Raw genomic sequence first — 26,238 nt, forward strand, 5'->3', positions numbered from 1 at the left:
TTGATTTTGACCTGAAGCTACTATAGGAGGTACGTGTATTGGGTTCTTGCATGTGCTTGATAACTATGGATTCTAGCCTATTTTATGCTCTGTTTTGCTTAAGTGTGTACAAGTATTCCCGAAATCTAATTTATTGTGTTTGTTTGCAGTGTTTGGTCAAAAAGAGATAAGGAAGTCATAACTAGCTCAAAAAGGAGTGAAACCTACTCAAGTTCAAAAGTTGGGTTGAACGAGCGCTAACAACAAAGAAACAAGTACGGACGCGGAGGTTCCACCGCTGAGGAGGTCTTGACTTCACTCTTAGTGGTGGAAAGGTTCAGAGAGCTGGAATTTTGGACTTAACAAGTACCGCCGCCGGCGGTGAAATTTTGCGGTAGCGGTAGCCTTAGCGCGACCGCGGTGTATTTACCGCCCTCAGTGAAAGCCAGACTGGGAGAACCAAAAATGGAGCTAAAAGATGAAGATTGTGGTCCGCGCTTGATTTTTTGCAGCTGCGGTAGTCTCAGCACTACACGGTCCATTTTTCATTGTCAGCGATACCTCCGTAGGGGCATTTTTGTCCGAAAAATTTTAATTGTGTATAATTAGTTCTTTTTCATTTTTTTAGGCCATCTGTTGTTTAGCTGAGCACGTGAACCGCCTCTCTTTACCTTTTTGAGTAATTTTAGTGCTTGTTTAATAATTAATCTTAGATTCTTGTCTTATAATTACTTTTTATGGCTTCTATTTCATCTTAATCTATGATTTCTTCTTTGATTATGAGTAGCTAAACCTATTAGCTAGGGTTGTGTCTCAACCCTAGTGTGAATATTTAATGGGTCTTCTATTTTAGGGCTTAAATGTTTATGGATGATTGATATTTGACCTGATTTATGCTTTAACTGCTAAATTGGTGGTTGCAAACACTAATTTGTGCCCTTTGACTTAGGCTTTTCTTGAGAAAGAGAGAATAAGTCTAGGAAATTTAGGCCAACAAGGAATTGGGGTGCATTCAAGAGATTGATAGCCCCAATTAAAGGGTTAAACCTAGAGATAGTAATACCCGACTTGAGCCAATTTTGATTGCATTGTTTGAACACCTAATTGGGCTTGAGAAAGTCAATTAGGGAAAAGTCACTCAAACTATCGAGAGGTATAGAGTGAGTAGTTGCGTGAAATGGCTATATCATGATCCCAACTCTAACAAATTTGCCCTAAGTTTTAGATCCCGTTAGATACTCACCTAGGAGTAAGTCACTTCCCTAGTGCTTTTCTACCAATTAAGAAAACCCTATACAAAAATATCATACTTAATTTAATTTCCTGCATCATTAGTATTAAATTAGAGTAGTGAACAGACAAAGAATGATTGGAAGTGCAATCGAGAACACTGCACATTGCTAGATTAGATAGGAATCCAACTCCAAACATATCTTAGCTCCATGTGGATTCGATCCCGACCTTTTCGGGTAAAAGCTGCATCGACCGCTCTTCCCACTCTATTGTGGTGTAGGGTTGGAACCGATCACTTTTTGGCTCCATTGCTAGGGAGGTAAATGGTTTTGGCTATCTATCTGACTAGTTTTGTGTCTTGTTTTTCTTTCCTTCTGTGTTTCTAACTTGTGTGTGTCACCAATTCATATACAAAATGGAAAACAATGATCCTCTTGTAAATGTTCTGTCAGGGGAGGAGGTAGATGATAATGGTGAGGAAGAGGTGCCTCTAGTACCCTAAGGTCAAAGACGAGGCCGCCAGGCCAATGACAATGTTCGAGACCCTCCTCGCCTCCTCCAAGAGTGGCTCCTCGGTTGCTTCCAAATGAAGGATACGCAAGTGCAATTTTCCCACCCCGAATCCGGACGGGCAATTTCCAAATTACAAATGTGATGTTGACTTTACTGGAGCAGAGAGGGTATTTTACAGGTGCTCCCCATCAAAATGAATATAAACTTGGCTTTGTGGATACCTGTTTGGGAAGCAAACAGACCAATGTGTCGGAGGATGCATTGAGATTGAGATTATTCCCTTTTTTCACTCAGAGGGAAAGCTTTGGACTGGCTTGAAAGGCTTCCCAACCATTTCATCACTACGCGGGATGAGTTGGCGGACAAGTTTATAGTTAAGTTTTTCTCGCCAGGGCATATGGCGACTTTGAGAGATGAGATTTTGTCCTTCAAACAGGAACCTAATGAACCACTTCATGAGATCTGGGAGAGATATCCGACAATGGTGAAAGAATGTCTGAACAATGAAATGACTGAAGCAATCATCTAGCAGACATTCTACCATGGCATTAACACGACCAATCAGTATGTAGTGAACCAGCTAGTAGGGGGAAATTTTATGAACACACCTTATGCTGAGGCATGTGAGATCTTGGATAAGATGGTAGATACTTCCTCAACTTGGAAAAGTCGAGCCAATGTGCCATAGGGTGATCCCACTGTCATTCACTTGCACAAAGAGCTCCATGATCATTGATCATGGCCAGGCAATAGCAGAGTTAACTACAACAATGAACCAGTTGGCAAAAGCTCAATTGCAACAAGTTCAAGAACTGAGAAAAGTAAATGCTTTGGAAGGTGTCAATATGTTGGTCAACAAGAGGCGATAGAGAAGTCAACAAGGTCAAGGTAGTCCGGATCAATATGAGCAAGGTAGTGGTGGTTTCAACCATGATGAGCAAAGTGAAGAAGTGCAGTACATGAACAATTACAAAGGACAAAGGGGCAATGCTCCTAACCAACAACAACAGTGGAGATCCCAAGGAAACTAGGGGAATCAAAACCAACAAGGCAATAGCAACTGGGGGAACAACAATCAGAATTGGGGAAATCAGAACAACCAGGGCAACTGGAGTGGTAACAACAACAATTTGGGAGGAAACAACAACCAAGGGGGTTGGAATAATGGCAGTCAAGGGAATTGGGGGCAAGGCTTTCAAAGACGTCCGATGTATCAACAACCAAACAACCCGCCTCTATTTCCGTCCCAAGGTCCTAGCTCATCAAACAATAAGATGGGAAGGATTGAGATGATGTTTGAACAAATGATGAAAAAGAATGCCGACTATGATGCCCAGTTGGCATCCTATAATACTTCAATCTGAAATTTAGAAGTTCAACTTGGCCAAATTTTGCAATCTTTGAATACTCACCTTAAGGGGGCTCTACCTAGTGATACGGTACTAAACCTGAAGGGTGGGAACAACACCGGGCATGCAATGGTGGTAATTACTAAAAGCGGTCGAGGTGGTGATGTGAATACCTCCAAGAAAAAGGAAATTGTGAGTGATGCAGTTGAAGTACAAGATGATGATGTTCCTATAGTTGATGAGCAAGTGAGTGAAGAGAATGTGAATGCGGAAGTGTGAATTGATATTCATGATAATGAGGTGGAGACTCAAAATGACGTGAACCCGTATAGGGAACACGTAATAGACATACCGGAAACGGTAGTGCCCAAGGCTAAGGCTCACTTGCCAAGGCCTCCTCCACCTTACCCTCAAAGGCTTGCGAAGCAAAAGAATGAAAACCAATTTAAGAAGTTTATTGAGATAATGAAAAGCTTGTCAATCAATATTCCTTTGGTGGAAGCTCTTGAGCAAATGTCGGGTTACGCCAAGTTCATGAAAGACTTGGTAACTAAAAAGAGATCAATGGATTGTGAGACCATTAGAATGACTCATCAAGTAAGTGCAATTGTGCACTCGATGTCTCCAAAGCTTGAAGATCCCGGCGCTTTCATCATTCCATGTACCATTGGGAGTGAGGATTTTGCAAAGGCATTGTGTAATTTGGGAGCAAGTATCAATTTGATGTCTTACTCCGTGTTCAAATATTTGGGTATCGGTCAACCGATAGATACTTCAATGAGATTGCAAATGGTGTATAGAACAATGAAGAGGACGCTTGGTATTATTGATGATGTTCTTGTTCGGGTGGACAAGTTTATTTTGCTTGCTAACTTTGTGATTCTAGACTGCGAGGTCAATTATGAGGTGCTGATAATATTGGGAAGGCCTTTCCTTGCAACTGGGAAGGCATTGGTTGATGTGGAAGCAGGGGAACGCACCTTCCGAGTGAGTGATGAAAAAGTGGTCTTTCATGTGTGCAAATCAATGAAGCAGCCAAATAGTAATGAAGTGTGCTGTTTTGTGGATCTTGTCACAGAGGTAATTGTCACACCTCCTTTTTACCACCCGATGGGTATATAAGGGAATTTTTTCAATTAATGTGACATTATTCGAAATGGGATTATTTTATTTAATTTCAAAGCTGCCACTTGGAATAATTTATGGTGTCCCAAGTCACCGGCTTATTTTTAAAATCCCAAATCGAGGAAATTTCGACTTTATTTTAAAATTCTGCGAACCAAAAATTCTAGATAAGGAATTTTGTTAACCTAGGAGAAGGTGTGAGGCATTTCTGGGTTCCGTAGTTCGAGCACGGTGACTTAAACTATTAAAATTGGCCTATTATCTGATATACTACACGTTTTAAACCTATTCTGCATTTTTAACTTTATTACCACTTTTAATTATTTTAATTGCCTTTTAGGATTTAGGGAATTGTTTCTTGAACAAATTGTTTTGGAACACGCCGCGAACCACGCTACATGAAATGCACCCGCGATTCACGACATGTTTATTCTATTAAAATTAGAAGTTGTTATGATCGGGTTACATGAAATGCACCCCCGAATTTGGAAATTAGGTATCACAACTATGTCACGGGAACCGTACCTGTAGCTATGATGATTTTATTATAAACGCGCCTAAAGCAAACTACGAGTGTTTAAAAGGGTGTTTTACAATACTAAGTTAATACTTAATGTGAGGGCCATAAGTTATGGATTTTATTTGTGTATGGCATACCTCAATTTTATTTTAGCAAGGTTTGTATTTCACTTAAGCAAAAGTAAGGATACTAAGATTTTTAATCCTAATTTGAAGTTCAAACTAAGAATATCAAGGACAAACTTAAGGTGTGAAGGGCTAGGCTTTTAAAACATTTTTGAAAAGGAGTTTTGAGCTAGCAATGGCTCATTACTTAGTTAATTTAGGAAATTCAGCTTTGAAAAGTTGTATTTGGGCTCACGAATTCGTCTAGTAGAAAAGAACTCAAAGACTCTTTCGCCCTTATTGGAGTCTTAATCAAGTTTGCCCATATTGGGATAATATCAAGCGGGCCCAGTTATGGTTATCTAACGTCTGGGCCTATCCACCTTTATGTTCTAAAACTTACCCACTTTCCAAAAAGAATTGCGAGAAAATAGTTCACTTTGATATAGAAAATCAGAAACAAAAACTTTAAAAAAAATGCAATCCAAATTCGAAGATTAATTTTACTAACATAATTCACAAGACATAAAATATGTACATTCATACTATATGTATACAAAAAGAAACTTTATAACCAAGCCTAGTTGTTGGGTTTAGTACCCAGGCCCAATGGCCTAAGCCCAGACTTGTGGAGATTTGTTGTTCTCTCAGCTAGGCTCAATTACAGGCCTGACCCAATTTGGTCGCAGAGACAGGCCTTATAACCTTAAAGGTTTGGCCTCTGGCCTTGGTCATTGCATCACTTATACTTATGAAAACATCATGACAAATAACTACATTCTTGACAGCATTTTTGAGTTAACAAGAACAGAAATTCACTCATTACATGCCTCTAAAGCTCTCCAAAATCATAAACATTACATCATAATCTATTATAAACATGAACTACAACATCAACAACTAAGCTATTACAACTTTCATATAATTGATAGTCTAATGAATACTTGCCCCTTTTTGGATATGACTTATCCATCAGAAGCTCAATCTACCACATGAAAAACACCAGTTTCAGTATGCTTTTCAACAGCAGAATCCCATATTTAGCTTAGATTTTGCTGATTTGGCCAATTGGTGGCCAAATCTGCAGATTACAACCATGTGACCAACAACAGTACCTTTCAATATCCTCAGGTTAATACCAATTTCCTTCACTCACATATGCAGAAAACTATTGGAGTCCTATATATATATATATATATATATATATATATATATATATAAAGCTAGAGCTAAAACATGCAACTTTTAACCATTTTACCTTACTCATGCAACATTCATACCCCACTATATTCCATATGTACAAATAGCTCACAGATTCAGCTTTTTTAAAAGAAAATGTAGTGCTAAAGTACCAAATAGATATGATTCAATTATGGACTAACTTATGCTATATCATTTTACCTTAAAACTCAAATAGCCCTATTTCTAACGAGATTTTCAGCAGCACAATCACAGAAATAGATTTCATTCATCATGGTAGAAACCAAAGAATGGATAGGTTTGGTAATAAAACAAGATAAACACACATCTTTGGTGCACAAAATGTTGAACATAAGCAAACTTGGACAAATTAGAACTTCAGTTTCATATTTAAAAGAAGCTTCAAATTGTTTTATTACATACCTAATGGCCAGAAACAAGAAGAACATCAGGAATAAGACCAAGTAATGATCAAAATAATGAAGATTGGAGCTCAAACGAGCTTAAACAACCCAGTAGGAGTAACAATAAATCCCAGAAAAGAAATCTTCAGCTTTAAACCATTTTTGACTTATGAAAAACCCAGAAATTCTCAAAGTTCTTTAAGTTTGCTAAAATCAGAGGAGAAGTAAATCAACTTCTCAGAGAAAACAGCTAAACTTTTTATACTGTATTTTTAGGGTTCAAAATCTGATCCTTATTTATCAAAGGAATGGTATCTATATATAGGCTGCATAGGATAGGTATTCTTTTAGAATATTCCTTATCCTATAGCTGAAAATAGTACTATCCTTTTTTCACAGCCCTGGTACAACTGTCTCTTTTATTCTATTTTTAGCATCTTTTACAACAGCTAGGATAGCTGTACACTTTCTAGAAACTTCTCTTCCTAGATATTTTCTGAAAAATTATCCTAAGTTTTTTTTAGTTTAATTAGGTCCCTATATATCCTAATAATTTACAAATTCAGGAAAAAAAGCCATCAAAAGATCAGAATCCAAATTAAAAAAAAAAGGAAACCGAATGATAATGGTGCAATTTTAAACTTGAGACTTACCTAAAAAATATTAATCTAATTAAACCTAAACAACACTGAATTCAAACGACTAATGCATCTATAATTAAATAGAAATAGAACTGCAAAGATAGACTAAAATGACCCTAAACAAATTCTGAACCTAACATGAAATAACAGTGAAACCTAATTAATCTAAACTCATGCAATTGAATAATGAAATTCATACGTGCTTTAATTAATCTACTAAACAGAAACAAATAACCAACTAAACAGTTGTGAAAAAAGAAAAGAAAACCTAAAATTGTAAACCTAAAACATGCGCCTAGAAGAAGCAATTAACTTGAAGAAAGAAAATAACAAAAGGTAAAATAAACGGAAAAAGAAATTACCTAGGTTTGTTCCAAACTGGACCCACTATGAACTCAGCCAAACTTCATCAAGGTTAAAATGAACTTGAACTACCATTAATCGACTGTTCTCAACAAGAATAGTTGACTAATGGACGTTTTAGGTTCACATGACCAACAATTGACCGGAAAATCAGAAGGGGGAAAAAATTAGGGTTCAATGAATCTGAAATTTAAGAGTAGAGGAGTTTGGCTGGGATTTTTGGTAAATCAACAGGAAGACAGTGGTGGGGGAAGGCTTGGGATTACATAGTGTGAGCTTGAGGTCGTTTGGGTGATTTGGGGTTTTTAGGTTTCGATCTTAGATTTAAGAATTGAAACGTTTGGTGATGATTTGAAGGAAACGGGTTAGAGATTTGGAAAGGGGAGGGCAGGGATGTCATAGTACGTTAATTTGGTGGCATTTGGAGGTAGTCCGCCTCTGTGAGGCCATTTCCGGACTAAGCAGGAAAAATTTGGCACTCTCTGAAGTTGGACCGCTGACAGCGCTCCATTTTTCGTGGTCAATAGTGGCCTTATCGAGGAGGCAGAAATTGGAGGCAGACGCGGTACTGAAAAGTCCAAAATGAGACTTCTCTGAAGTTTCTACCGCGTTCGCGGTGCATTCTTTGAGGTCAACGGTGCCCAATCATGGCCACGTACCTTTTACCGCTCTTAGTGGTAGTTTTGATACAATAGGGCTTCAATTCGTCACAAGCGCGGACCACAGTGATTTACCGCGGCCGTGCTAGTTAAGTTTAATAGGCCCAGGGTATGTTCTATAAATAGAACTTCATGAATCCTTTTACCATTTTCGCTCATCTTTCAACCTAAAATTTTTACTATTCACTCTATGCCCTAATCTGCACGAGCGCAATTACAGTTCATTTCTCATCACTCATCTCTCATCTGGTAATGTCACTCATTCATTAGTCTTTAGTTTTGTTCTTGCTTTCCTTTTATTTGTTAGTTTTTGCTTCTTCTTCCTCTTTTCCTTTTAGTTTTAACTTAGGGCTCCCTAATGTTAATTAGATTAGGCTTAAAATAGCTAGGAGTTATTAATGAATACCTAGTGGGGTTTAAAATGTAGAGGAAACTGTTAAATGCATGAACATCTGAAACCCTAGGTTTGTTGAGCCAGATTTTGACTTCAGCGACCGCGGTTGATTTTTTGCGGTCCGCATTCATAAGATTTATCTGAGATTGGAAGTCCAGATAATGGTGGTCAGTAGTGGCAAACTCCGTTGACAGTGGTGCCTCTCCACGGCCGCGATGCTTTTATCACGGTCCGTGGTGCTTAAGTTCAAAGAGGTATATATAAGGGTTTGCGGTCGCAGTTGATTTTACGCGGACAGCGGTGCAACCACAATGGCCGCACTCAACTTACCACTCTCAGCGGTGCAATAGAATCAGATGGTGGGTAGTCCGATCCTCACACCTCCGCGACCGTGATGCATTCTCTGCGGTCAGCGGTCTACAATTCTTTTTTTCCATGCACTGTAAATTGTTCTGCTATTTTTTTCTTCACTGTTTCTTCTAGCATTAGTAATAACAATGTTCCACTTATTATGTTTGCAGACAATGGTTAAATCTAGGGGTGACGGTGAGAAACAAAATGGTAGAGCAGAGTCCTCCTAGGGTAAGGGACGAAAACAAATTATGTTGACCCCAGCAATTTGGAAATCAATTGGGGAAATGAGGAAGAACATCAGAGCTGCAAATAAAGTTGTTTCCCATTCAGAAGGGAGTGAATATGTGCCCTCCCGGGAGGCATCAGAGACTGACTCAGTGCCAACATATGTACCAGACTTCCCAGAGAGGCTTAGGTTGAGAGATGAGCCTATACCCCCAGCCTCTCCCACTTTTCTTACTTCTTCTAAGTCGTCTAATGGCTCAGCGGAGAGTGATGAGTCCTCGGGTTCAGCCTCACCTACAGCTTCATCACCGGCACAGGACCCCATAGATGTAGATGCTGAGGTACTAGATGACGGGAGAGGGGGTGCCACCTAGACCAAAGGTTTAGAAAGGACCCGAAACCTAGAGGTGTGGTAGCAGAGATTTGTTAGTGAGCTGTTCTACCATAAATTCAAGGAATGGTGGCCTCAAAAGTCCCTAATTCATGAGCATCAATTCATAGATCGGAATCTTCTGCCTCACAACCCTAATGTGAAGCAGCACTTTAATGAACGAGTGGGATGGGAGTACTTCACTAGCAAGGTTTCGGAGGCTAATAAGCACCTAGTCAAGGAATTCTACGTCAATGCCTCCCACATCAAGAAGGACACAAAAGTGACTAAGGTGCGGAATCTAAAGGTCAAGTTTGATGGGAAAACGATTAATGATTACCTGGACTTCAATGATGAATATGAGACATTGTACTTAGAGAACATTGCGATGGATGAGGCATCCCGCTCGTGGTTGGCATCACTTCCGGCTCTCTCGGATACCACTCCAGCATGGTTGACAGTAGGGGTTCCTATATTGAGGAACACCCTGAACTTTAAGGCAAAGGGTTGGGAGACCTTTGTGTACAACAGACTAGACCCCACTACTCACGACAACACCTTGCCAGTTCAAGGAAAACATTTAAGGAGCTGAGCAAGCAGACAAAGAAGCTAAAAAGACTCGGGCCTCGAAGGAGTCGGTGGAAAAATTGAGGGGAGAGGTATAGAAGATGAAGTCAACTGGTGATTTGCCATTGGAGCTACTATTATAGGATCAGTTTCTAGTAACTCAGACAGAGCAGGTTCAGGAGCAGGAGACTGAGGGAGAGCCCAGGAGGAGTAGAGTGGTGCCTCGGGTTGATGATCTAGAGATTGAGCTGGAGGAGACTGAGAGAGGTGCCTTTGGCCAAACATAAGCCTCTGAGCCAGGTGATCCAGGGACCCAACCACAAGACCCCATGCAGCCACAGGACCTAATGCAGACAGAGGACCCATAGGGAGTTTCCTTTACTCTCTACCCTTCTTTTTGATCTTATTTTTGGTTAGTTAGCATTGAGGACAATGCTAGTTTTCATTTGAGAGGGTGGTCCTACTTTGATGATTTGGTAGTTGGTTTGTAATGATGATACTATTTTTTTTCTTTATGCTTATTTTTCACCTTTGTTATGTATATAATTTTACCATTTATTTCACTTTTCGTTATTTTTCAATCTTGGTTTGTATATAAAGTTACTCTCTTATGTATATATTCATTCTCTCTTATGTATTTTCGTCTAAATCCCCTATTGTACATATTTAGTTTACTTTCCGCATTTTACTTTATAACTTCTTTTGCAATTTTCCTAAATAGTATAACTTTTTATTTCATTTAGTAGCTTCTTTTTTTGTTTGTAGCTTCTTATTTTACAAGTTTTTGTGATCAATAAGACTTTGATTTTCTTAATGCCACGGTTCTTTCCAAACGTGTAGTTTGTGTGAATCGGGTGGCTCTTCCCGATGATGGATGGCATGACAACCTTCTTAAGGATTTGAGCCTACTTTTCTTTTCGTTTTTATATAAATAGTAGTTAGTGAGCAATGGTGCCTCAGGCAAAGCTTCACTTGGGCCTAACACATTTACCTTTGACCTTATGGTTAAAAACAAATTGGTGTGTATAGGATGGTGATAGTTGTGACCTTGAGACTCTTGTGTTGGATAAACAATCATCGAGTGGTTTTTCTCGAAACCATTTGTGTTGCTCAAATCTTAGCTAAGGTTATTGTGGGCCCCCGACTCTGTTTCTTTAGCAATCCTATAGCTTGTGTGGTGAGGCATTAATTTGCAAGTTCAAGTCTCGTGCCAATGAGTCTAGAACTTGCCCTGAATGTTTGTCTAGGCGAAATCCTAAGTGTATCTTGACTTGAGAAGTGATTATAGGCTCTCCTTGATCCTAATTGAGACTTGAAAACATCCATAGCTCACCAATGATGATATCCCTAGTCAACCTCGTTGAGCCATAGCCCTTATTTTCTTTAAAAACCTTGATACAAGCCTTTATCCATTCTAAAATGATCCTCTCTTGGCACCCGATCTTTCCTTAGCACAAGGCAAAAGCATAAGTTTGGGGGGAGATACGAGAAATGCAAAAGTTATAAAAGGTACAAAATGAAAGAAAAAAAAAGAAAAAGAAAGAAAAGCCAAAAAGTCAAAAAAGAAAGTGAACAATGTAGAAGAAATGAAGGGATTCAATAAAAGCAAAAGATGAAAGGCATGGAAAGATTAGAAAGGAGAAAAAGGATTGAAATAAACAAGAAAGAGTGACAATGTATCTCTCTAGCCCTAAGGAAGAAGTAAATGACGCAAAGAGTTAAGAAAGTGCTTAAGGAAAGATGAAACCTTCTTAGACCAATATATCCTACCCTGAACCAATAGCCTTCATTACATTCCCGCAAAAGCCCTATATGATCTTGAGTTGAGTGAGCTTACATTAGTGGTGACTCACATAAAGGGCAAGATTATGGTACTTAGAGCCAGACTTGTGACCTTCCTTTGAGAGAGATGATTGTGTTTTCCCCAATCCTCGTTCTGAGTGCTACAATCTAAAAGTGAGGTTTGCTTATGGAGAGTTGAGGAGTATGAGTTTGGGTTCCACAATGACCAATGTAATAGAAAGAGTTTCCTTGACGAGTTGAGTCAACTCTTGATGCTTTTGTGTCGCACTATAGCCATGGTGCTAAAAAGGTTGTGTATTGTTAATAATGCATTTGAGTTGAGGATAATTGTTAGTCCCAATTTATTCTTGAAGGGGTTACTTTAGGACAACTGAAATTTTCCTTTCTTTTATCTTGAGGAGGTGGGAAGTACTTTGTTTGCTTGAGGACAAGCAAAATCTTATGTTTCGGGGAGTTGATAACTAGGGATTCTAGCCTATTTTATGCTCCTTTTTGCATAGGTTTTGGATTAAAAGTGTGTACAATTATTCCTGAAAGCTAATTTATTATGCTTGTTTGCAGTGTTTGCTCAAAAAAAAACAAGGAAGTCATAACCAGCTCAAAAAGGAGTGAAACCTACTCAAGTTCAAAAGCTGGGTTAAACGAGCAATGACAGCAAAGAAACAAGTGCGGACACGGAGGTTCCACCGCTGAGGCGATCTTGACTTCGCTCTTAGCAGTGTCAAGGTTCAGGGAGCTGGAATTTCTGACCTAACAAGTACCACTACCCACGGTGAAATTTCGCGGCAGCAGTAGCCTTAACGCGGCCGCGGTGCATTTACCGCCCTCAGCGAAAACTAGACTTAGAGAACCAAGAATGGAGCTAAAAATTGAAGACTTCGGTCTGCACTTGATTTTGTGCGACCGCGGTTGTCTCAGCACTGCAGTGGTCCATTTTTTGCTGTCAACGGTATCTCCATAGGAGTATTTTGTCCGAAAAATTTAGCTGTATATAAATAGTTCTTTTTCAAATTTTAGGTCATCTATTGTTTAGTTGAGCACGTGAACTGCCTCTTTTTACCTTTTTGAGTAATTTTAGTGCTTGTTTAACAATTAATCTTAGATTCTTATCTTGTAATTACTTTTTATGGCTTCTATTTCATCTCAATTTATGATTTCTTCTTTGATTATAAGTAGCTAAACCCATTAGCTCGGGTTGTGGCTCAACCCTAGTGTAGGTATTTAATGAGTCTTTTGTTTTAGGGCATAAATGTTTATGGACTATTGATATTTGGCCTGATTTATGCTTTAAATGTTAAATTGGTGGTTGCAAATATTGATTTGTGCCTTTTTGACTTAGGCTCTTCTAGAGAAAGAGGGAACAAGTCTAGGAAATTCAGGCCAACAAGGAATTGGGGTGCATTCAAGATATTAATAGCCCTAATTAAAGGGTTAAATCTAGAGATAGTAATACCTGACTTGAGCCAATTTTACTTGCATTGTTTGAACACCCAATTGGGCTTAAGAAATTCAATTAGGGCCAATAGAGTGAATAGTTACGTGAAATGGCTATATCATGATCCCAAGTATAACAAATTTGCCCTATGTTTTAGATCCCGTTAGATACTCACCTAGGAGTAAGTCACTTCCCTAGTGCTTTTCTACCAATTAAGTGTCACGACCCTAACCCCGAACCCGGTCGTGATGGCACCTCTCTTGAAGACAAGGCCAGCCAGTCTAACCCAATTTATCTTTTAAAGCAGTTAATTATCACAAATATAGATAATAATGCGGAAGTCCAGCCCGACACAGCCCTAACCGGGGTGTCACAAGTCACGAGCATCTATAAGAATGAAATTTCCACTTTACAGTCTAGAAATACACTGAACAAGAATAATGAATAACATAGAAAGACAATGGTGCTGCGAACGCTGGCAGTCACCTCGCTAAAACCTCTACAACTCTGCCTCCACGCAGCCAATACCCGCTACCGGGTGAACAAATACCTGCAACTGCATGCAAGGTGCAGGGAGTAAGTGAGTACTCCAACTTAGTGAGTAATAAAGGTAAATAATAACTGAGCAGCAAGAAAACATGTAAAGCAACCAACATGCTATATAGAAGCAGTGTAAAACTCCTTGAGAAAATAAGTGAAATTGTGAATTCTTTAGAAACTACCTTGGCTCAGTTTTAAACCTCTTTTGAAAATGATCTTTTCAACAGTTGTGAAATAATTTCCAAACAATTAGTGCCGCTATGCATAGAAATCCTCCCCTCGGGCATAAATACCACAATTAAACAAGTAAAAGACAAGTGAGTATGCAAAATGAACATATAAACCTCGCCCCTTGGGAAATCATATAGAATAGTACCAGCCCCTCGGGCACAAATTAGTTCCTGGTCAGCCATTGTTACCTGACCTCATGGTGTTATTCCTGGTCAGTCATTGTTACCTGACCAAATTGCATCATACAGTGTCATTGTTTCCACTGTCCTGGTCAGTCATTGTTACCTGACCAAATTGCATCATACAGTGTCATTGTTACCACTGTCTCAAATCACATGGGTACCCGCGCTGACTGTGGGTGTGCAGACTCCGGAGGGGCTCATACAGCCCAAGCGCAATAACAACATAAGGCCTCAAAGACTTCTCACTTCACTCATAAGGCCTGAAAGCCTCCTCATGTCACTCATAAGGCCTGAAAGCCTCCTCACATCACTCAAGCCACCGCGTGGCATAAATAGTAACTCAGGCCCTCGGCCTCATATCACTCAGCATATCCTCACATATGGCCCTTGGCCTCACTCAGTCCGAAAATCATCACAAGCCCCTTGGGCATTTGTAAAACAGTAGTTCTCAGCCTAAAATATCATTTAGAAATATCATTTGAGTTTCAAATCTGTATAAAAGTGGCTGAGTTTGTCAAACAATAATCATCAACAGGACTGAGTTTAAATTAAGTCAAAACAGTGAGGAAATAGTGATAAAAATTCCTGAAGGATTCAAATAATTGGCACGAAGCCCAAATATGGCAAACAACCCAAATCATGATGATAACAAATCAGTTCCAATCAAATATGCAGTAAAATCATCAATATGGGATGGACCAAGTCACAATCCTCAGTAGTAAAGGACCCCGCGCTCTTCATCCAGTGCGTGTCTCACCTCAATATAGCACTATGATGTGCAATCCGGGGTTTCAAACCCTCAGGATATCATTTACACTCATTACTCACCTCAAACCGGCCAAAGCTCTAGCTCGCTATGCCCTTGCCTCTCAAATTAGCCTCCTTGTGCGACGAATCTGCTCAAAATCACAACAAATATGTCGCATTATGCTAAAGGGACAATACCCAATCGAAAACACTCGAAAAATATCAAAATTAACAAATTCGGAAAAACCCGAGCCACGGTCCCACGTCTTGAAACTCATAAATTTTTACATCAACGGGTTCCTTGTCGCCTCACGAGTCTAACCATACCAAAATTATCAAATTCCCATAACATTTCAACCCTGAAATCCTCAATTCTATCCGAGAGGGTTTCTAACTTTTCCCGCTAAATTCACGGATTTAATGACAAATTTGTAATAGATTCGAGTAATCTAACCAAAATTGAGTTAAGAATACTTACCCCGTTGTTCTCCCTGAAAATCTCTCGAAAAATTGCCTCATCCGAGCTCCAAATCGTCAAAAATGGAAAAATCTCCCGAACTTAACATTTTGTCCGGTACTGTTCACGGGGATTGTTCACGGCACTGTTCACGGTACTGTTCACTGGGTACTATTTCTGCAATTTTTCTCCAAATTTTCCTAAGTTCGAAATCACTCCGAAACACCTCCGAAACACTCCCGAGCCCTCGAGGCTCCTAACCAAACATATGCACTTACTCAACAACATCCTACGAACTTAATCGTGCGATCAAATCGCCAAAATAACGTCATATACCATGAATTAAGCTTTAAAATCCATGAATTCTTTCAAATTTCATAAAACATCAAATTTTCCATTTTGAGTCCGAAACACGTCAAATCTTTCTAATCAAATTTCATTTCCATTTTCCTTAAATATTTTCAGAAAACAATTTTACTCAAAAATTCATTTCTCGGGTCTGGGACCTCGGAATTCGATGATTCTTGTTCCTATGAGTCACAAATAATGATACAGACATAGCCCTTCAGTTGAAACTCAATTTTAAGCTCATTTGCTCAGTTCAATACCCATTTCACTCGTTAAACAATTAACTCATGTTTCGTGTGAAAAACTCAATCGCAACTTGATGAAATTAGACCAAACTTTCCAGATCAGTCCTATAATTCATTATCAAAATTCCAGAAGTCTCGAAATCAAATTTTGATCTCTAGAACTAAAAATGGACCTTTGGATCATTACATGCTTATGGTAAAAACGGCAAAATCTTCCAAAAACTCTTCCAAAACTTATCCGAGCCTCATGGGACCCCGACCAAACATGCCAACACACCCCATAACATCATTCAAACATTTTTCCAATCAACAAAACACCTCAAACAATATCAAAACCATCAATTCACATCGAATTCAAGCCTAAGTTTTCCAAAAACTTCTGAAACACGCATTTGATCAAAAACCCGACCAAATCAACTCCGAATGACATGAAATTTTGCACACACATCCCAAATCACATAATGAAGCTACAGAAACTCTCGGATTTCTATTCCGACCCTTGGATCAAAATCTCACCTATCAACCGGAAATCGCTAAAATACTACTTTCGCCAATTCAAACCAAATTCCACACCGGACCTCCAAAACCAATTCCGATCGCGCTCCTAAGTCATAAATCACCTAATGGAGCTAGACAAATCATAAAAATTCCGATCCGAGATCATTTACACATAAGTCAACTCTTGGTCAAGCCTTTCAAATTCAAAGCTTTCAACTGAGACTATTCTTCCAAATTCATTCTGATTAACCTGAAACCCAACACCAATGATTTACATAAGTCATAATACACCACACGGGGCAAGTAATGCCCAAGAACTGGCGAGCAAAGTGCAAAAACTCAAAACGACCGGTCGGGTCGTTACATTAAGAAAATCCTATACAAAAATATCATACTTAGTTTAATTTCCTGCATCATTAGTATTACATTAGAGTAGTGAACAAACAAAGAAAAATTGGAAGTGCAGTCAAGAACACAGCACATTGCTAGATTAGATAGGAATCCATGTCCAAACATATATTAGCTCCCTATGGATTCGATCCCGACCTTTTCGGGTAAAAGCTGCATCAACTGCTCTTCCCAATCTATAATGGTGTAGGGTTGGAACCGATCAATGCTTAAGGTTATCTTGATGTTGATTAAGTTAAATGGGTGGACTAGACATGAACTAGTGAATAAAGTTGCTAATTGAGAATATTTGGAGTTGTGGATTGTTTCCTTTGTTATAAATAAATGGTATAAGGTTGTAACCATTGATGAATGACTTCATTATCATGTTCATGATACTTTTAAGTTAAAGTAAGAAGTCTATAAGGGGTGATATGGGTTATACAAATTCCAATCGGAGCTTGTCGCTCGTCGTGAAGTAGTGGTCACTTGTTGTTATTATATGGTGCCTTGTTATTGATATTTATATGTTGCTAAATTTCTCTGGATGTTGTTGTTGGTATATGGTATTGTAGGATGCTCTTGTTATAGGGGAGATGATGCCGAATTTACGTTAATGAGCTAATAGCTTAAGTAACAAACTTAGCCTTTAGTCAGCACTGATTTTGAATCTCCTTATGCTATAGTAGATTGAGTTGAGCTGTTTGAAGAGTTGCCTGGAAGGTATTAAGGACTTAAAGGGGTTAAGGTATGTTAAGGCTAAACTTTTCCTTCATTTTGGCATGATCCCTTAACTACATGTGTTTGATAACGAGACATAAATATAAGTTCATATTCCTTAATTTATGTACATTATCCTAGTCTAATAAGTTAACATATTCTTCCTTATCGGGATTTTATATTCACTTAAGTATTACATTATTCCAATCAAGAGAGGATAAGGTCCATATATAGAGAGATAAAGTACTACAGTATTTTCACCATCATCGAGCTATAATCAATAGGCAGGCCCCTATTGGGCAACCTCTGATCAGATGGTAAGTTATATACCGAGCCTACTGTGACCGAGCGCCTATAAGAGAAGCCAGAATGATCGAGATACAGAGCCTAGTATGGCCGAGAGCCTATGAGCGAGACAACTATGGCTGAGCAGTTATACGCATCGAGCCTTATAGAGCCAGACAACTATTTTACTTACTATATTGAGAGACTTCAGTCAGTATCAAAAGGTAAGCATATCTTCAGATTATCTTTGACTCCTAGTTACTTTCAGTTATTATATTATCATTTCAGTCTCACCTTTTATGTTATTCTATTGTATTACTTGCTCGGTATACTATTTTCTACTGACATCCCTTTTGCGGGGGATGCTGCATTTCATGCTTGCAGTTCCTGATAGACAGCTAGATAGACCTTCCCAACAGACAGAGTCAAACATCAGCTTGATTGGTAAGCTCCATTCCCTCGTGGTTACCATGTCTAGACCTTGGAGTCAATTTTTTATACCGGTTTGATAGGCAGGTCAAGGCCTTGTCCCGACCATGATACAGTCATCGCTAGAGGCTTGTAGATGAGTCCTGTATATTTTGTGTATTAGTAGAGTTTCATGGTGGCTTCGTCGGCCTGCTGTCACACCTCCTTTTTTACCACCCGAGGGGGGGGGGGTATAAGGGAGTTTTTCAATTAAAGTGACATTATTCGAAATGAGATTATTTATTTAATTCTTTAGAGTCGCCACTTGGAATATTTTAATTGGTTTCTCAAGTCACCGGTTTATTTTAAAATCTTAAATCGAGGAAAATCAACTTTTCTTTTGAAGTCTGCGAACCAAAAATTCTATGTAAGGAATTCTGTTAATCCGGGAGAAGGTGTTAGGCATTCCCGAGTTCCGTGGTTCTAGCACGGTCGCATAAACTATTATAATTGGCCTATTATCCGATTTATTACATGTTTTAACCTAAGGTGCATTTTTAGCTTTAGAAACCGCTTTTATTTATTTTAAAATGCTTTTTAGGAAGATTCAACGTCATTTGAAACACGCCTTGAACCACGCCACATGAAATGCACTGGCGGTTCACGACACATTTTATTTAACGTTGTTGAGAATTGGAATTGGGTCACATGAAATGCACACCCGAATTTAGATAAATAAAGGGAATTAATTTAAAATAGTGAGCCTAAAGCAACTACAAAATTTCAAGTTTAAAACAAGATTTGCGAGGGCCATGGAAAATTCAATTAATGGCACACCTCGATTTCTAAAGAGTTAAAAAAAATTAAGCGAGGGCCATGGGTTTTTGGGATTTTATTCAACATGGCACACCTCAATTTCACTTTTATTAAAAGAGTTTTTGATCTTGTCTTTGAGGGCCACAATTTATGTGTTTGGCTAATATGGCACACCTCAAACTAATTAAAAGAATCTAATTAATTAAGGACTAAGAGAAATTGGATTTATTCTAAACTAATGTCCAAAATAACTTAATAATTAATGGGCTTGTGTTAAAAGAAATCGAGCATATGGCTAAAAAGGCTTGGGCTAACAGCTAGTCCAATATTCTATTAGATGCTGCATGCTATAACACGGAAGAGGACTGGACTCTCATGTAGCCCATAATGCATACAGAATTGGCGAAAGGGCATTTGGCATGACTGGGCCACAACGAAGGCCCAGTTGTGATTCATTTCAACTAATTGAAGCCAATTATAATTTTTCAGGAAGATCCTGATAATAAAATAAAACATTGGCAGTTCTCGCAATTTTAAAGCAAATGGGAAATACATTATGGTGCCATTCTATAATGAAGATATAACAGTAACTCATATACAATTATCTGGTCATTTGTAACCTAATATAATTCATGATTTCTAACCTAAACACTAACATGGTTCCACATAAAGGAATACATTGACTAGTATGGTCTCCGACTGAATGTTTCTATTCCAAGCTTATACATATCACCTTAGATATTCAAGAAAAATCCTCATAAATAAACACTGATTTCAACAAAACTAAAGTAGATCTGAACCATGTTTAATTCGACTGAATTCTCTACTGCAATAATCTTAACAGTCCATTCATACAAACACAAACTCAGCTCATTTAAACCAAAGGACTGGAGGAAATGATTTATCCAGTACTACAAACAGAACTTAAAGCTAAAATAAAAAGGAGCAAACATAACGTGAAGAAAATTAAACTAATTCTAGAATCAAATGATTTTAGGAATGTAGAAAATAACATTAATAAGTTCATATGCCATAGATTTTCAGCCCAATCAAACAGCTTCATGTTCTTCCATTTCACACATCAATGAAGTGTAGTGAGTACCTGGTTACAACAAAATAATAAGGAAATTAAGCTGGGAGTTTAAGAAGAAACATCAGCAACAGATTCAATTCAACAAACCAGCAACAACCAAGCTTGAAAACCAATTTTAGACTCGAAAATGGCCCAGAAGTTCTTTGCAAATTTCAGATACTAGAACAAACAGGAAGCTGAACCAATTTTCATCAGAAATTGCAAAGGATTTTAGTATTGGAAAACTCAGCTGTTTTTCTAAAAAATTTCAGTGTTGTTCATTCTCTAAAATCTGACTTGAGGATGAAGAAACAAGCCTTTTATAAAGGTTTCTTAGGGCAACAGAAATGATTTCAGGTTTTGCCCATTACTTTTTTCAAATTTTTATTTTTGCTAGTTAGTCCTTGATTTTAAAATATGTTTTCTGAACTAGCCCCAACCCCAATTTCCAGGCAGCTTCCTAAATCAATTACACAAGATTCCCTAAACTGAAAACCCTGAATTATACTTTAAGCCTATGTTATTTACCCTTAAGACCAGATATGGGTCAAACTTGATCCAAACTTAACAAGCCTCTTGAAGTGGGTCAAAGATGACCTCAAAGCCTAATCAACAAACTGACCCAAATCAATTTCGGCAATTTATGAAAACATAAGAAGAAACAACCTAAATGATTTCAAAACTAAAATCCAACTAAATGACTGATTACTAACACAAATAAACATAGAATTAACTAGATTATTAAATCGAAACAAACCTAATTAAACTAACTATGAGACTAAAACAAGAAGGGCAAAATCAGAAATTTAAATATGACATGAATAACAACTAAATAGGCAAATGAATAAACCAAACAAAAATCAGAGAACAACTTTTAAAATTTGAAAAGAAAAATTGAAAAGCAAACGGAACAAATACGAACACAAATCAATCCAAAGGGAAAAACCTAGGTTCAGAATTTAGACCTTTGCTAAATTTCAAACAAAAGAAACTACCTAAAGAAAGGTGAAGAAAAGAAGGGGAATAGATGGTGAAACAACAAAACAGACAGAAAAATGAAAGAAAACTTACCGACTTAAAACTCGAAACCAACACTGGAAGCCCTGATTTAACAAAACCAATGTTAATCATTTGTTCTTTGTTAAGAACAAATCACCAACACTGTTTTTATGTTAAATCAAACTTGAAAACTCGGAAAACTCGAAAAACTCGGAGGTTAGTTCTTGCATGCCACCGATTCGAGGGTAAGGCGTTTTAGGCTTTTAGGGATTCGAGACCTTAGATTCAAGAATTGAAAGGATGTGGAAGGATTCGAGGGAAATGGTTTTGGGTAATGGAAAGAGGAAGGGCTAGGGGTTATGGGGTGTGAAATTGGGGCTGATTAGAGGTGGCTCCGCCATTGGAGAATGTTAGGGCGGTGCTAGGGTTCAGTATCTAAAGAAGGAGATGAAAGAGTGAAGAGATGAAATGGGGGGTGGTAAGGTCGTTCGGACAGTTATATGCATTAGGTAAGCTAAATTCCAACCATCCGATGAATGAAGATCAACGGCTGGGATCATACACCTCAAACGGCGTCATTTGGTTAAATGAAAGGGACGGACCGGGTATGGGGTAATGTGGGCCTGGATTTGAACGGGTAATGGGGCAAATTTGTTAGGGCCTGAAGGAATTCAATTAAGATAGCCCAAAAAATCAGATTCTTTTAATTTCTTTTCTTTTCTCTTTTCAATTTAAAATTTTCTTTTTCTTTTCCAAATTAAAATAAAACCTAAATTAAATCCTAAACCAAATTAACTTACCAAATTAATCTAATTACTAGTCAAACTATTTATAAAAAGTCAAATAACTCCTAAATTGAAGAAAAAAACTATAAACTTCAAAAAATAAAAGTAAAAATGCAAAGTGAGTTATTTTTGTGATTTTTTCATTTTTGTAAAAACAACTAATGTACTAAGTAACCCTAAAATGTAAAATTAAATCATAAATGCAAATGCAATGTATTTTTTGAATTTTTCATGAATTAAACTAAAAATTAAATATGCATAGAAAATTGCAAATAATTAAAAAATCTACAATAATTCCTAAAACGGCAAATAATAAAAGAAAATCTAATTCTTTGGGATTCTGTAGGAGTAATTCATCTGAGGCAAAAATCAAGTGCTCACAGCTGTCCCTCTTTGCTCGGAGACACGAAGGGTTTTCGGGCAAAGATAAAATGAGCAATTATGAGGGATTTTTGCCCATTTGAAACTCCATGAGAAGCAATTTCGAAAGAGCCTGACCGAACCTTGCTTCAGAGCTTGCCTACATATCCTAGGCTATAAAGGAATCAGGTTAGTGTAGTTCTGGATGTTTTGGTAGCTGGGACTACTTGGAAGCTATGATTTCATTGTTGTTGTTGTTGTAACTGCTTGCTGAACTCCTTATTACACCAAAATGGGAAGTATAAAGCTAAACTCCCTAAGCCTGTCAACTACAAGTTACAAGATTGCTATCTAGAAATTTTTTGAAGCTTGATCTTGAGTCTTGGCTAGTTCTTACTGCAGATTCCGATCCGAATCTTGATGCTCGTCAGCTATAACCGCTAGTTCATTCTTCAGCTTTGGATCAAGGCGGGACACGCGAAGCTTGTGACTTCAATCGTATCTTGAGCAGTCCACGTCTTTCTCCACTTCAACACTTTAAGTTCACTTCTTTCTGTTCTTTTCTTCTTTTCTTTATTCTGTATTGAGACTCATTCTTTAGGTCACCTCGAACCTTGTGCCTTGAGGTAAAACCTACCCAAAACAAAAAAATGAACGAAATTTTTCTGCCCCAGTTTTCACTAGGAAAATTTTGTGAGTTATTGTAAACAAAATTCTAAACTATTTCTTTGTTGAAGGCAATAAATTCAGGATTGCGTATCCTTGGGGAAGAGATTAGGGGGTGGATCCCTATATCTCTACTAAAAAACTCAACCAGGTAGTGGACACCCTGTGTTGTAAAAGGCGACTAGGGAATGGAAACTCTATGTCTAAAATCTCAACTAGGGAGTGGAGACGCTATGTTGGCAAAAGGCGACTAGGGAGTGAAGACCCTATGTCTAAAATATCTCAACTAGAGATTGAAAACCCTACGTTGGCAAAAGGCTACTAGGGAGTGGAGACCCTATGTCTAAAAATAATCTCAACTAGGGAGTGGAGACCCTATGTTGTCAAAAGGCGACTAGGGAGTGGAGACCCTATGTCTAAAAATAATCTCAACTAGGGAGTGGAGACCCTATGTTGTCAAAAGGCGGCTAGGGAGTGGAGACTCTATTTCTAAAAATATCTCAACTAGGGATTGGAGACCCTATGTTGGCAAAAGGCGACTAGGGATGGAGACCCTATGTCTAAAAATAATTCCAACTAGGGATTGGAGACCCTATGTTGGCAAAAGGCGACTAGGGGATGGAGACCCTATGTCTAAAAATAATCTCAACTAGGGATTGGAGACCCTATGTTGGCAAAAGGCGACTAGGGGATGGAGACCCTATGTCTAAAAATAATCTCAACTAGGGATTGGAGACCCATGTTGGCAAAAGGCGACTAGGGGATGGAGACCCTATGTCTAAAAATAATCTCAACTCGGGATTGGAGACCCTATGTTGGCAAAGCGTAAAAGATTGAGATTGGGGATCCTAAACTATCATTTTTTTTATTTTCCTCTTATCTTCTTTTTTTCATTTTGTTTTCCTTTCTCTTCTTTTTTTTTATTTCATGGAATGAGTAAATGTAGGAAAGAAAATTGGAGGGGACTTCCCTTTTTTATGGATTGTTGCTGCAAAGCTGTTTTTAGCACTTGTACATTTCTTTTTCCTTTTTGGTTGCACCTGCTTCTTGCACGGTTGCTTTGGATTGCACCTGTTTCATGTTTTTCAAACAAATAACAATTGTTAGTTTGAAACAGTGGTTGGTTTTGTGGCCTTGATTGTTTTTGATCATTTGATCTCAGCCCAACTCTTTTGGTGAGAACCTCTGCTGCTTGCTGGCTTTTCTGAGGATTGATCTCCCTCCTAAAACCGAGGAACTCAACTTTCCAAAATTTCCAGATGACGGTTCACCCGTGTGGGGCTTTGGTCCTTTACCCTTATTTTGCCTCTAGGGGCTTTTGACTTTGGATTTTTTTTTTCATTTTCAATAACTTTGATTTTAGAGCATCGACCATCATGGCCAGTTGGGATCAACTTGATGCACCCGCTGAGGCTGGGTACTTTTCTTTGGACTTGCCTTTTATTAAGCAGAATCCTGTAAGACCAATCTTGCCACTTTTTCTTTGTATTAGTTTCAGAACAGAGTTAGACTGAAAAGGATTCACACAAAAGTAAACAAAGGACAAGAAAGTGAATTTAAGGAGAAGTGTCCCTTTGGGGAGGAAAGAAGGACTTATATGGAGTGCATGCAGACTTCAATAGACATGACACGCTTCTTGGACAGGATACCTAATCTGCCCAACTATCCAACTTCTCATAGACCCATTATGAACAATGTTTTGAAATCGAGAAACCTTGTCAGGACTCTTTCAGTGCCAATTCTGGTGAGGCATTTCTTTCTTTTCGATCAACGGCACCCTTTACGGGTTTTCGCCAATTGACCTCTCTCATTTCTCTTCTCACCATCGCCTTATAGTGCTCTCTACGAGTTTTCACTAACAAGACTCTCACGTTTTCAATTTCTCTGCTCATCATCGCCTTATAGTGCCCGTAGGTTTTCACCAATAAGACTCTCTCATTTTATTTCTCTCATCTTGATTGCATTGGATCCAAACAACTGCGTTCTCCGATTTTGAAAACCTTTCACCGATTGATCGGAAGGACTTGAACAAGGTTTGGGCAAAAAGAACTTGGATCGAACTACAACTTTGTAACCGTTCAGGCGGGATCATCGCCGAACCATTATAACATCTGCCCCAATTTCATTTTTGGGAGAAATTGGATTTTTATTTTGGTATGACTGAACCCCAGAGAGAGGCTGCCTACGTATCCTTTCGGAATCAAGTCGAACGTAGTTCAAGGAAACATTTTGTTTTTGTTGTTTTGTTGTTTTTCTTTTCTTTTTATTTTTCTTTTGTTTGATGTTTTTTTCTTCTTTTTTTTTACAAACGTCTTTAAGTTCCAAAGAGGGTAATGAAAGAAAGGTAACCGACTCAAAGGGTTAGCAAAGGATTGGAAGGTTTGGGGTAGCGAGAATGAAAGCCTTCATCATCCCAATCAGATAATGTTATTGCTACAGAAGGATTAAACATAGTACCTTTTGACTACGTCTGCATTTACAGCTGTTTCGGGGCCATTCCCTTCGATGTCTCCCAGGTATAACACCCCTTTTGGCAACAATTCTCTGATAATGTATGGGCCTTTCTAGTTAGGAGAAAATTTTCTTTTTGCTTCCTGATGATGGGGGAAAATACGCCTTAAAACGAGTTGCCCCACTTCAAAGTTTCTAGGCCGCACTTTCTTGTTGTAGGCACGGGCCATTCTTTGTTGATACAACTGCTCGTGGCAGACTGCGGCCATTCGCTTTTCCTCGATCGGGTTAACTGTTCCAGATGGGTTTTGACCCTCTCACTATCTTCAATTTTAGCTTCAACAATGATCTGAATAGAAGGGATTTCAACTTCTGCGGGTATCACGACTTCAGTGCCATAAACCAAAAGATATGGGGTTGCTCCGACTAATGTGCGCACAGTAGTGAGGTATCCCAATAATGCAAACGACAACTATTCATGCCACTACCTAAAACTTTGAATCATCTTTTTCAAAATCTTTTTGATGTTCTTGTTTGCTGCTTCGACGGCACCATTGGCTTTGGGCCGATAAGGAGTAGAATTTCGATGCGTGATCTTAAACTGCTCACATATCTCTCTCATCAGGTGACTATTCAAGTTTGCAGCATTATCTGTAATGATAGTTGCAGGGATACTGAAATGGCAGATGAGATAGGAATGCACGAAATCTACCACAGCTTTCTTGGTGACAGATTTGAGAGTAATTACTTCAACCCACTTTGTGAAGTAGTCGATAGCGACCAATATGAATCTATGCCCATTT

The 26,238-nt window shown here is 38.4% G+C and overlaps 1 protein-coding gene across 1 annotated transcript; it reads left to right on the forward strand.

The window, feature by feature from the left end:
• Positions 1–3,659: 3,659 nt before the first annotated feature.
• On the forward strand, positions 3,660–9,065 carry LOC138877416 (uncharacterized). Its single transcript, XM_070157025.1, has 2 exons — positions 3,660–4,154; positions 9,006–9,065. Exons 1-2 carry the CDS (start codon positions 3,660–3,662, stop codon positions 9,063–9,065), a joined length of 555 nt encoding a protein of 184 aa, XP_070013126.1.
• The last annotated feature ends 17,173 nt before the right edge of the window (positions 9,066–26,238 follow it).

Source organism: Nicotiana sylvestris, chromosome 9, assembly GCF_000393655.2.
Source record: "Nicotiana sylvestris chromosome 9, ASM39365v2, whole genome shotgun sequence".
Lineage (NCBI taxonomy): Eukaryota > Viridiplantae > Streptophyta > Magnoliopsida > Solanales > Solanaceae > Nicotiana > Nicotiana sylvestris.

What these genes read in the sequence shown, in the direction of transcription:
- LOC138877416 (XM_070157025.1), top strand. Translation starts at nt 3,660, where the DNA reads ATGACTCATCAAGTAAGTGCAATTGTGCACTCGATGTCTCCAAAGCTT. An exon ending in TTGTGGATCTTGTCACAGAG is followed by an intron (nt 4,155 to 9,005) that starts GTAATTGTCACA and finishes TTATGTTTGCAG; the next exon opens with ACAATGGTTAAATCTAGGGG.